General features: G+C 31.4%; 1 protein-coding gene across 7 annotated transcripts in view; it reads left to right on the top strand.

Annotated features, from left to right (window-relative positions):
* Positions 1 to 12,727, top strand: part of ERG (ETS transcription factor ERG) — a 130,575-nt gene that overhangs the window by 51,200 nt on the left and 66,648 nt on the right. For 4 of the 7 annotated variants that reach the window (XM_074300654.1, XM_074300653.1, XM_074300655.1 and 1 more), the window contains exon 2: positions 3,007 to 3,224. In XM_074300654.1, coding sequence (XP_074156755.1) covers positions 3,007 to 3,224 — 218 coding nt within the window. Of the gene's footprint in view, positions 1 to 958; positions 1,175 to 3,006; positions 3,225 to 12,727 lie in introns of those variants that run through there. The other 3 variants (XM_074300651.1, XM_074300652.1, XM_074300657.1) reach the window with 3 other exon arrangements.

The raw sequence follows: 12,727 nt of genomic DNA, 5'->3' as shown, positions 1-12,727 counted from the left end.
TTGTAAAAAAAGAGGGAACTTAGACCTCTTTCAACCAATAAATTGGATTATTTTTGTCAGTGAATCTAAAGATCACATGACCAATCATGAAGGTAGTTGAGTATCCCAAAGCAAATATAATTGTAGCTTTGGTATCGTTATATGAGCAGAGTCAAAGAACGGATTATTTTTCAGAAAATCCCCTCCAATAGTTATGAAACATTGAATACTTTGTTTTTCTACCCAGTAATTTGTATATGATGAGAAAATTGAATTTGAAAGGCTTTAAAAAAATCAATATCTCATCCCAGGTGTTTAAATGATTTGGATATTTGGAAATACATTGGAAGTTTTTTCCCAGTTTTTTTTTCTGTCTAGATGTCAAGATGACTGACATCATGGAGTTAAAGTTTAAAATGCCATTTCTGTGATAACTTAGAGCTGAAAGATTTCTTAACTTTAGTCAATGACTTCAGAATCACATGTTTAACAATATGGTGGACTAGATATTTTTTCATTCCTATGACCTCTCAAACCTTTTCAAAACAGAAATTATGTACCAAAGATCAAGAAACTTTAGCTGTCCTCATGGTCAAGTGTCAAACTTTAAATAGATCCCTGTGAGCTGCATGAAATTATGAAGACCAAAATGAGCAGAACCAAAAGAATATTATATAGAGTAACAGCAATATTATTTTAGGAATGACTATGAGTGAATAAGTTATTTTGTCTATTATAAATATCCTAATTAGGATTAAAAGACACATGAAGAAAGATGCTATCTGCATCCAGAGAGAAAAAACCCATTGATAAATAGAAGTATGTAGAGATTAATTTTACATACATTTATTTGTGCCTAATTGTAGCCATTTCTAGGGTGGGGGGGGGAAGAAAGAAAAAAAGAAATTTACATGATAATTTTGTTGCATATTTGAAAGGAATAGGTTTGTAGTTTCATGTACAATTATCCTTTTTATTGTACCATGTTAAAGAAATGCTTTGTTTTATTCCATAAATTAACAATAAAATGAAAAAAAAACACAAATAAAAAGGGGATAATTTCAGAGCAAGCTCTACAAGGCAGTGATGGAAGCTACCTGGAGGGAAAGTCTATTCTCAGAAGTTTTGATTTCATGAAGAATAAAAGGAATTCAAAGACATAAAGAAGATAAGGATCATGAACCTGAGAAAGAAGGTAGATAGAGAATATGAGTAATGAAAAGTGTAAGAGAGAAATCCTCTCTAGAAATGAAAGCAAAAAATGAAGAATTTTTAAAATTGATGAATAGTACTAGTTGAAAAAGAGAAGAAGAGAGAATCTAATTGACTAAAACAGAAAAAGGGAGAGGGAATAATTAAATAACCAGATAAAATCAGGAAAGGAAAGGGAATCAATAGGCAAATGCCCAAAGAGAAAAGGTTGACAAATGGTTTGGAAAAATCAGAGATGAAGAAAAGAGTCAGTGGGAACAAGGCCAGCTAATAAAAGTGTAAGCTAAAATAACTAAAGAAACATAGTACTGTATTTATAGAAAGGAAAAATAATAATTTGAAAAAATCCAATATTAGAGACAATTGGAGAAAAATATAACTTTCATATTTCTAATTGTGATTTGATTAAACAATCCAATTAGGGAAATGAGTTACAGATTGAGGAAAAAATAAACCCTACACCCAGTTGCCTACAAGATATTCATTTTAAAAACAAAAAAATATACATACACAAAATAGAAAATATTTTTTACTGTGAACCACATAAATTAAAAAAAAGTAGGAGTTGAACCCTTGTTATCTGACAAAACAAAAACATTAAAAATATAAAAAAGTTTAAACAAAGAAGGTACATCATGCTAAAAGGCACCATAGACAGCAAATCAATATCAATATTCAACTTACATGCTCCAAATGCCTCTGTATCTAAACTCATAAAGGAAACATTAGTTGAACTACCAAAAAAAACATTGATCATAATATAACAATGATTGGAGGCTTCAATATTCCTTTCTCAGTTTTGGATAAGTCTAACAAAAAGATAAATGAAAAGAAAAATATGGAACTGAACAGATTTCTAGAGAAATCTAAAAATCTAAGACTTAGAGCATCTTCTAAATAGGATTGCAAAGGAATATGCATATTTCTTAGCACTACAGAGAAATTTTATAAAAAGGTTTCAGACAACTGTAAAAATGCATAAATAGTTAACATATCCTTTACTGATAATAATGCAGTTATCAGTTCAAGGACAACAAACAAAAAATATAGACTCAAATAGAAATTTAACAATAAAATACCTGATAATGTATGGATCAACATACAAATCATAGGAACAATTCATAATTATATGAAGTAAAATGATAATGATAGGACAACATTCCAGAATTTCTGTGATACAGCTAAAGTAGTCCTTAGGGGAAAATCATATCATTATGAACATATATAAAGAAAATAGAAAAAAATTAGAAAACTCTTTAGAAAAATTAGAAAAATAAAAAAAATTAATGAACTGAATATGCATTTTAAATTTTAGAAAATTTTGTCTGGTCCTTTCATTATTTAATTTTCATGCCTTCCCAAGAAGATTTTGAGAATGTCTTCTCCATAGTTTCATAGATATACAACTGTTGCTTTGGGTTTAGTCATGCTATTGCTTTGCTAATCTGTTTTAGTGCTGTATAGTAGATGGTTGGATGACAGGTTGCATGTGTCAGACAACTACATATGGAGTTGAATCTTCTATGGAACCAGTCTTTTAGAGTTGAGATAAACATGGATATTATCTGCTGATGTGGATGAAGCTATTATGATTCAAGGTCTAGCAAAGCTTTTCCATGCTGACCTAGTCTAAATCAATGCAAACAGTTTGACAAGTGACTGGCATACTGAGTCTTTGAAGAAAAAAACCACTGTGATTCAATATCTATATTATTATGGAAACTGGCCCCTTCTTATGATAATCTCCAGTGCTAGAATTGTCTATGGAAGTTTTCTGAATAATAGTGTCTTTTTTTGGTGGGGGGTGTGTTTCAGGAAGCATTATCAGTGGTGAGTGAGGATCAATCATTATTTGAGTGTGCTTACGGTGCTCCACACCTTGCTAAGACTGAGATGACTGCATCCTCCTCCAGTGAATATGGACAGACTTCCAAGATGAGTCCACGTATTCCTCAGCAGGATTGGCTACCACAACCCCCATCCAGAGTTACTATCAAGATGGAATGTAACTCTAGTCAAGTAAATGGGACAAGGTAAGGGAATTATGGGATCCATTTTCCTTTTTAAAATATAATTTGAAATAAAATTGTCAGAAACAGTATAAGAATCATGTTTTTCTTTAAAGTTTCAAAAGGAAAATTGAGAATTAATGTTGAAGTACTTGGAGAAAATCATGATTTGTTTTGGTTTGGTTTGGTTTGGACAGAGATAGTAGAGTTTAGTAAAAGATTAAATGAAAGATTTTTCTCAAAACAAAGAATAGAAGAATTTATGTTCACATTCAAGAGATTTTATCTTTGAATTTTTTTATTGTCTGGGAATTTATAGTGAAAATGTTTTTATACATAAAGAAATCTACTGGTCAGAGAGATAAATTGTATGTACAGTGTACAATATATATTGTATATTTAGACTGTTCCAACTATGAAAATGAGACTTTATTCTGTTATTTACTTTTGCTTGTAACAAAGCATGAATTTTTCATATTTTGTGAAATTAAATATTAAATATGGAACTGTTCCAAAAATTTGAATATTTTTATCTGAGCCTGACAAAATTTTAAGAAAACAAAAGAAACTAAAGTGATATTATATTTCTTTTAGAAAAATAAAATAAAACAAAAAAAAGATCAATAAGGAGTAAAATTTTTAAATTGTTATTAGCTCATTGAAGATTTATAAGGACATTTTTTATGGATGTAATAACTAAGTTATTTTAAAATATAATAAATATCACAAATCATTATTTCCCTTATTGGGTCCTAAGTCATACTTTTTCTAGGATGTATGACTAGGACTAATGAGGTTTCATGTACTTGTGTTATCCACAAACATTTATTAATGGCTAATATATAATAGGCATTATTCCAATTTCTGGGTAAACAAAAACAATGAATGAATTCTCATTCTCAAGAAGTTTACATTCCCAAAGTGGAAACATCAAAGATACATAACAGAATAAATATGAAGAAAAACTACAAAGTAGTTTTAGAAGGAGGGTGTGACTAGTGAAAGTATCAGGAAAGATTTGAAGTGGAATATAGTGATTTTATTGCATATTGAATAAAGTGGGAGATTTTATGAGGTAGTGAAGTAGAAGTACATATCAGTCAATACAAAGTAATAGAGATGGAGATCAAATTTTGTGTGTGAGGAACAGAGTTTAGCTGTATTGTATAATGTATAGAGTGGAATAATGTGCAGCAAGATTGGAAAGACAGTCAGGTAATCAAGGATCTGGCTAAAAGCTAACCAGAGGAGTTTACAGTTTATCTAAAAAAGCTATAGTAAGTTATTGGAATTAACTGGGCACAGGAGTGATATGCACTTAAGGACAATACTTCTTTTCATCTGTGAATAATATAGACTAGAATGGGGAAACGCTGAATGAAGCATGGATATCAGTTAGTAGGGCCTAGCAATAATCTAGGTGGAAAATAAGAGCCTACATCTGTGTAACCAGAGAAGAGTTGTGTGCATGAGTAAATGTGGAAGCCAATAACAGTGTACGATTTGCCAATTGATTGGATATGCAAGGTAAGGAAAAGTAAGGAGTAAGAGATTAAAGCCAAGAGAATAATACCATCTTTGATAGATATGGGTTAATTTGATAGAGAGAAAGTTTTGAGCAAAAAATAATAAATTTTGGATGTGGTGAGCTTGAGATGTCTTTGGGAATCTAATTTGCAATGTATAATAGACAATCAGTAATGAAGTAATGAACATTCTATGTGAAAGTTATGCACTTCCACTGTGCAACATTGTGATTCAATTCATATAGGAAAAAAAAACATTCAAAGGGTTTCTTTAGTGAAAACACACCAAAGGGACCCTGAAATGAAATATCCTTTGATATAAACTCTGAAGTCAGTGTTATAGTGAAATTCAAGTTTACTAAACTTTCTAAAGATAGTTTTGAAGGTAGTCTCCATAAAACAGTTAAGGTTCTCTTACAAATATGAAAGAGTTCTTCACTTAATTATATTCTCTTTGGGTCCATCTTCTTTCCTTTCTCTGTGAAGGGTTGGGATAGAATTTTATAAATGGTATCAGGAAACTGAGGTCAAGTACTATGTCCGGTCTTCTGACTTAAGCGAAAGACTTTAAATAAATAAAATACCTGAAGAACTTTTCTGAAGAATTGACTTCTGTCTTTCTTTAATATTAATCAAAACTAAAAACTTGAATGAAGAATAGGGGCATAACATGTAAGAGACTTGAAGGTGGAAAAGATGCTAAGGATCATAATTATTCCAAATTCTTGCTTTAATTTATTCACTTTTTTTCTTCCTTTGATTATTTGTTTGTTTATATATCTAGTTGCAACTTTATTGGTTTGTAAATACACCAATACAAAAAGAACAAGTTCTCACCAATACATCTATCTCTCTGTCCATTCTACTCTTACTACAAGAGAAGGGACACAGGCAAGGTGAGAGAGTGCCAGGGGCTCACTTTACAAAACTGGGAAAAGGAAAAATAGGTCAGTCAATAAACAATTATAAAGTTCCTACAATATGGTAGGCATTGTGTTAAATATTGGATACATAAAGATACAAGACAGTTCCTACTCTTAAGAAGCTCACAATCTAATGGGAGAAACAAAATATAAACAACTACTATGTATGATCAAATTTTACAAAAGACAAATTTGAGCCAATCAATAAAGGAAAGATGCAAGCATTAAGGAGTATCAGGAAAGGTTTTCCATAGAAAGTAAGATTTTACGAGGATCTGAACAAACCCAGAGAAGTCAGGAAGTAAAGAAGAGGAAAAGACTTTGCTGTAAGGAGAGGAAAATATCTCTAGAATAATCTCTTATTTACCCTCAACTTGCTGCTACCAAGATGTCTGAGTTGAAGCCAAGATCTTCAACTAGTTTATATAGTTTTTTAATTCCAGAGGAGGAAAGTCAAGTGGAGAGGAGGAAGTTAGAAAGGAACAATGACTCCTGTAACCTGGTCCCACCCAGTATCTAGCTCCATATTCTTCACTGGGCTAGGACCCCAACTCATGCAAGAATGAAAAAGGAAAATCCTGACAACTACCTCTGTCCAGGGAGAAAATATTCAGAAGTTTAGACACCTAAGTAAGACTGACAAGAAGTGTCAGGGAGAGATGCTGAAAGCATAACTAACAATATCTACTCATATCCTATTACTCTATCTTTTTTTTTTTTTTTTTTTTTTTTTTTTTTTTTTTTTTTTTTTTTTTACTTGATTCAGACAATCACAGACAGCAGCAGTGTTCGGTGAGGCTTTAATCTCTAAATGGAATCTCCTTAAACTTCCATGGATAAGTTTCAAAGAAAATGAGAAATCCAGACATCTTATTTTCTACTAAACCCCCTTTTCTTCCTTACCAAAAATCATTTTTGTCTCTTCCCACCTGAGAGTTACACCAAGACTTATAAAAATATAAGGTCCATGGTTGTCAAGGGCATTTCTTGGTCCTATTTCAGTTGTATTCATCATCTACTAGTCAGCCATTAGTTGTCCCTTGTGCTCTCAGATACAGAGTTATTGGATCTCCTTGGATTTGAAGTTCAAGCCCAAATAGCTAAAATTTCAATTTAACCACTTCTGGCATGATGACTCATGCAAATTAGGATCCTGATCATCAATGAACTCACTTCATCATGTACCACATGGATATACCAACTTTGAGGGGGATTTATTGGTACCTCACTATCCCCTAATTCCTAACTATTGTCATCTGGAACAACCAATCTACCTACTGTTTTGTTACAAGTGAACCTGAGGGAGGTTCCTAGGAGAAAGGAGACTTGAAGGAAAGTTTAATATTTTCCCTGTAATTTTCCTCTGGGAACAGGATCAGGCCTTGGAGCCCATAGCCCTGCACTTTAGTCTTAGGATCCAATAGAAAGGATAAAAGGTAATGATGAGATGTGAATAATAGGCATGAAACATAATGAGATTTCCCAAGATGAGTTTCCTAGGGAAGGAAGGTTTGATGGTGAGTTCCAAAGAAGTTCAAAAGCAGTGCAGCTGGTGGGAAATGGTAAGGTTACTGTAGTCACAAGATTTTATCACATATGAGTGGGCTCTAATGTCTTAAAAACTGAGAACTTTGTTATTCTTTTATGAAGTATGACCACTTATATTATTGAGCCAGAAGAGAACATCATATGGATGAATAAAAATTTGTCACAAGGCTTTCAATAGCTAAGCCCCAACGACAGTTTGAGTATTTACAGGAGCTGAAATAAAAGGCAATGGTAAGGGAAGAATCTAGCTTTTCCCCTTTTTCCTTTCCCTCCCAAATCCAGCAATTCCTGTGAGTATGGTAGTAGATCTTCATGCCCAGAAATAGACACCCCATTCAACAACAAAGATTAAATGTAAGAATTGATGGAACAGAGACAGCCAGTGTGTATATAAAGTGGCAGTCACCTGAAGCTAGAAATAGCTTCAAGGAGTTCATATGATCCTTGGCTAAATATCCACACATGAACTCATTAGCCGAGTAGCCCACAGTAATGATGGAAAAGCCCTTGATATTTCACAATACTGGAGCTTTTACTGCACATGCTCTGTGTTGTATTCTCAGACACTATGTATGTTAGCAGGGAAGTTTATCACAGGTTTAGAGTAGAGAGATTATTTTAAAGATACTAGTTTTTACAAAACCATCTTAGTAAAATGGCTTTTGGGGAGGCATTTGTTGCTCTATTATAAGATGACTATTAATAGAAAGACTATTAGTGGAAACTTTTAAGTTATAGCAGTAGAAACTTGGACCCCTACAATACCCCAGAATTGGAGGTTGGCATTACTCCTTAGGATCCAACTGCAAACTTGTGAATTAGAGATAAATTAATAGATTCAATTAAAAGAGAAAAATAGGGAAACTATACTATATGTCAGCCATATAAATCAATATTGTTTTAGACTATTTAAAACAACTAGGTAGTATAAAATTGGAATATTGCTGTGATGTAGAAAATGATGAATTGGTAGATTTAGAAAAAATAAAGACTTAGATTTATGAAGGATGATATCCACCTTCAGAGAAACAGAGGACAAATAAGTATAGTATGGCTTTACATAGATGAGTACATGCATGACTATAGATATCTATGTATATGTATGTATATACACACACATACACATACATATATAATATACCTATACCTACATATATATACACACACACTTAATTGTAGCCTTCTTGGGGGAAGCAGATGGGGGATGGACAGAGGAATAAAGTAAAAAGTATATTGCAGAGAACAAAAGAAAACTTACAAGGAAGCAAAGAAGATGTGGGCAGCTTTGAACACAGTGTGTAGAATTTATTATATAGGCTTTATTTAAATGGAACTTTGTTGTTTCATGTTTTGAATTCTCTCTTTTATTCTGCTATGTACATAGAAATTTTTAAGAATTCTTTTTCTATTTAAAAAAATTTGAAAAGAAACAAATACAAATTGGGGACAAATAGCTTAGAAGTAATTATTACAGTATGGATTTTATGACTCATGGTAGTTGTAAGACAAGTGATTAAAACTTTAACATCTTTCTCATTCAGAAAGTACTACCTATATTTAAAGTTTTTTGTGGTGGACTTTTTTTTTTGCTGTATTAGATTAGACACAGGGCCTTTAGGTGCTTCAGTTTGCTGTTTATAAAATGAATACTTAACAGGCACTAACTTTTCTTAGCAATGATGTCATGAGATGGTTTGGAAGTTTTGTAAATTGCTGTTAAAAAGAGTTAAACAATGATTGCAGAGCACTTTACCATTCTTGATAATAACTTTCTTCAAAGGAAATTTCTTATAGAAGATTTTCTGAAATGCAATGAGAAATAACTATGCATCAAATTTCCCAGCTATCAGCTTAGTGGTATTTTATGTACAGAAAAAAAATTATTATTTGGGTTTCTTGAACAATAAGTTTACTTAAAGCCAAATGACTTCTAAGAACAAAAATTATTAGATAGAAAAGAAAGATTAGATTTGGATTTTTTTTGTCATTTGTTTTTCTTGGTGCCCTTCATTGCCAGTCACTTAATAGGCATTTATTAAGTCAGGGGCAGGCACTGTGCTAAATGTTATTTACTTTATAAAAAGATGGACATTAAGAAAGCAATTTTTGTACTCTGAGTTTTAAAACTAATAAATATGAAAACTGCATGGTTTGGAAAGAACCCTATTTCCCAACCAACTAGTATTCTACAACTTTAAGCTTATTATGGTTACAAACACATAAAATAAAATACATTTTGTAAAAAGTAAGCAATTGTCATTTGATACATTTTTCATACAAATAATAAAATTAGAAGGGAGAAAGTACCTATATTAAAAGGCCAACTGGGAAGGTATTATAACTATGGCTTGTATACCTCATATTTGACTTTCAAATTCATTACATCTGTAATCCAATTGTAATTTGTATATAAGACAAATTGTCAGTTCATACCAATATCATAAGCTTATAAGTCCAGTGATATAAAACTGGAAGGGACCTTTAAGGTCCATTGAGCTTAAATCTTTGATTTTATTTGATTTTTAAATTCAAAGATAAAATTATTAATGATTTAGAGCATTTTTCATATACTATTGAAAGCTTGGATTTTTTCTTTAAAAACTGTCTATTCTTTTCCTTTAGCTATTTATCAATTAAAGAATATTTCTTTATTCTTATAAATTTGAATCAATTTCCTACATATTTTAGAGAGAACTTTAACAGAAACTTCCTACAAAAATATTTCCCCAATTTCCTGCTCCTCTTCTAATTTTAGTTGCATTTGGTTTTTGTTTGTGCAAAAACTTTCAACACCTCATTCAACAGAGAGGTTGACTTGCCCAATATCATAAAGGTAGAATTTCATCTCATGTCCTCTAACTCTAAATTCAGCATGGCCTTTTCCATAGCACTCAGAATTCTGTAATATCAGACATCTGAAGCCCAAATATACTTAGGAGCCATGATGCACAATCTCTTTACAACATTTTTATAGATGAAAAAACTGATAATTGCATCAAATATAGAAATAACATCAAAGATAGAATTTAAACTCAGATCCTGTCCTCAGTTTTATTTATACATAGTTGTTTGCACATTAACTCCCCAAAAGACTATGAGTTCCTTGAGATGCAGAATCATTTTTAAAAATTTCTAGCATTTAGCCCAGTTTTTGGAACATAATAGGCACAAATATTTGTTGACAACTTTATTTGATTGTACTATTTTGCTCCAATTAGCAGATAGTTTTCTTTAACTTAAGTCTCATACCCAAAAAGTACTCAAGTGTTACATTAATGGAAAATGAGAATTTGTATTTAAATTTAAATGATTTGTTTCTCCAGTCTTAAATACAAATGTATTCCTTGTATTTCTAGCCTGCTTGGCCTAGAGTCAAAAGTTGACCAACAATTTGATAATCTATTCATAAGGTTCAAAGTAGATGTGGGCAGACAATTAGTGTAAAAATGCACACAACAACATGATGCTTTCAATTAGCACCTAGCTATCATTTTGTTGAAATGAAAGATTACTGTATATAATTTCATGAACAGGTTTTGCTTTCTATGGAACTCACATATATATATATATATATTTTTTTTTTTTTCCTTCTTTTTAACTTGTGGAATAATGATGGCTTTGTGTACTCTAGATTCTTGGCCAGATAGTATATAGCACACTTGGGAGGCTTGATCAAAAATCATATATTGAAAATGACCCACATGTGCAAAAATGTTTGTAGCAGCTCTTTTTGTGGTAGCAAAGAATTGGAAAATGAGTAAATGCCATCAAGTGAGGAATGGCTAAACAAGTTGTGGTATATGAAAGGAATATAATATTATTGTTCTATAAAAATGACAAACAAGCTGATTTTTTAAAAAGCCTGGAAAGATTTACATGAACGTATTCTAGCAAAACAAGCAGAACCAGGAATACATTGTACACACTAACAATAAGAATATATGATGATCAACTCTAAAAGACTCAGTTCTTCTTAGTGGTTCAGTGATCTAAAATAATCCCAATAGACTTTGGATAGAAGATGCTGCATTCATCAAAAAAAAGAACTAAAGAGACTGGATGTAAATCAATAATGCTATGTTCATTTCTTTTTTTTTTTTCTGTTTTTTTTCTGTACCATGATTTTTCCATTTTGCTCTGATTTTTCTTTGCCAACATGATTCATAAAACAATGTGTATTGATAAATAAATAAATTTACTAGAAGAAAAAAGACAAATGAAATTTATTGCACTTATTTATATACCATGCTGCAATTCTCAAGGTCCCTTTTTTTCTATCTCTTCCTCTGTATTATAGATCTCTAACTATTTGTAATTTGATTAAACAAACTCTATGTGAGTTTCATTCTCCTATAGTGTCAGGAAGATAAAGATTCAAATACTGTCTCTGATACTAGTTGTGACCATAAGCAAATCATTTAATTCCTCAATGCCCAAGAGCAACTAAATCCAAGTTACTGAGGAGTTAGTGGGGGAAATTTTAGCATTTAGAACTCCCTAAACTAATAAAGTTATAAAATTACATGTTTGTGTGAAAAAATTATGCAAATTTTTGCAAGAGCAAAAATGAGACAAAAGATGTTCTTTACCCTTATCACCAATGAAATTTTTTATTCATTCATACATTTATTTGTTAAACATTTATTCTGTAATACACAAAGACTTGTTTAATCCTATCTGACTCCTGGGGACCCTATTTAGAGTTTTCTTGGCAAAGATACTTGAATGTTTACCATTTCCTTCTTCAGCTCATTTTCAATATGCAATAAACTTAGATATTCTAAGAGGCATAAAATAACTTCATCAAGGCAGAGACAATTTTTTGCCTAACTATTGGCTTCTTAATCCCCTATTTTACACATAGTAAGTGCTTGATGAAAAGATAGAAATTAAGTTTTTGTATTTTAAATGTGTTTGATGATATTACATTTTCTTCAAGTGATATATTAAAATATGAGTGATGAAAAGATTTATAGTCTAAGATTTAGGAAGCATATATTAGAAACTGATTAAAATAAAAAATATTGGAAACTTTTTACCCGCCAAAACTTTTAGACTACCAAGTCATGTTGCATATTATCTGTCAACTTTCTGGAAATTTTAATTAGTATGTTTAATTGCCTAACATAACAGTAAAGTTACTTTCATGTGTCAATTTTTGTTTATTTATTATTATTATTAAAGCTTTTTATTTTCAAAACATATGCATAGATAATTTTCAACATTTATCCTTGCAAAACTTTGTATTCCAAATTTTTCCCTCCCTTCCTCCTACTTCCTCCCCTTGATGGCAAGTAATCTAACATGTGTTAAACATGAATAATTCTTCTATATATATTTCCACAATTATCATGCTGCACAAGAAAAATCAGATCAAGAAGGAAAAAAATGAGAAAAAATAAAATGCAAGCAAACAGCAATAAAAAGAGTGAAATGCTATGTTGTGATCCATACTCAATTCCCACAGTCCTCTCTCTGGGTGCAAATGCTTTCTTTATCACAACACCATTGGAACTGGCTTGAATCATCT

The sequence above is a fragment of the Sminthopsis crassicaudata genome, chromosome 3 (genome assembly GCF_048593235.1).
Source record: "Sminthopsis crassicaudata isolate SCR6 chromosome 3, ASM4859323v1, whole genome shotgun sequence".
NCBI classification, from domain to species: Eukaryota; Metazoa; Chordata; class Mammalia; order Dasyuromorphia; family Dasyuridae; genus Sminthopsis; species Sminthopsis crassicaudata.
The sequence above is the reverse complement of the archived record's forward strand: the minus strand, read 5'-3'. Positions and strand labels throughout refer to the sequence as shown.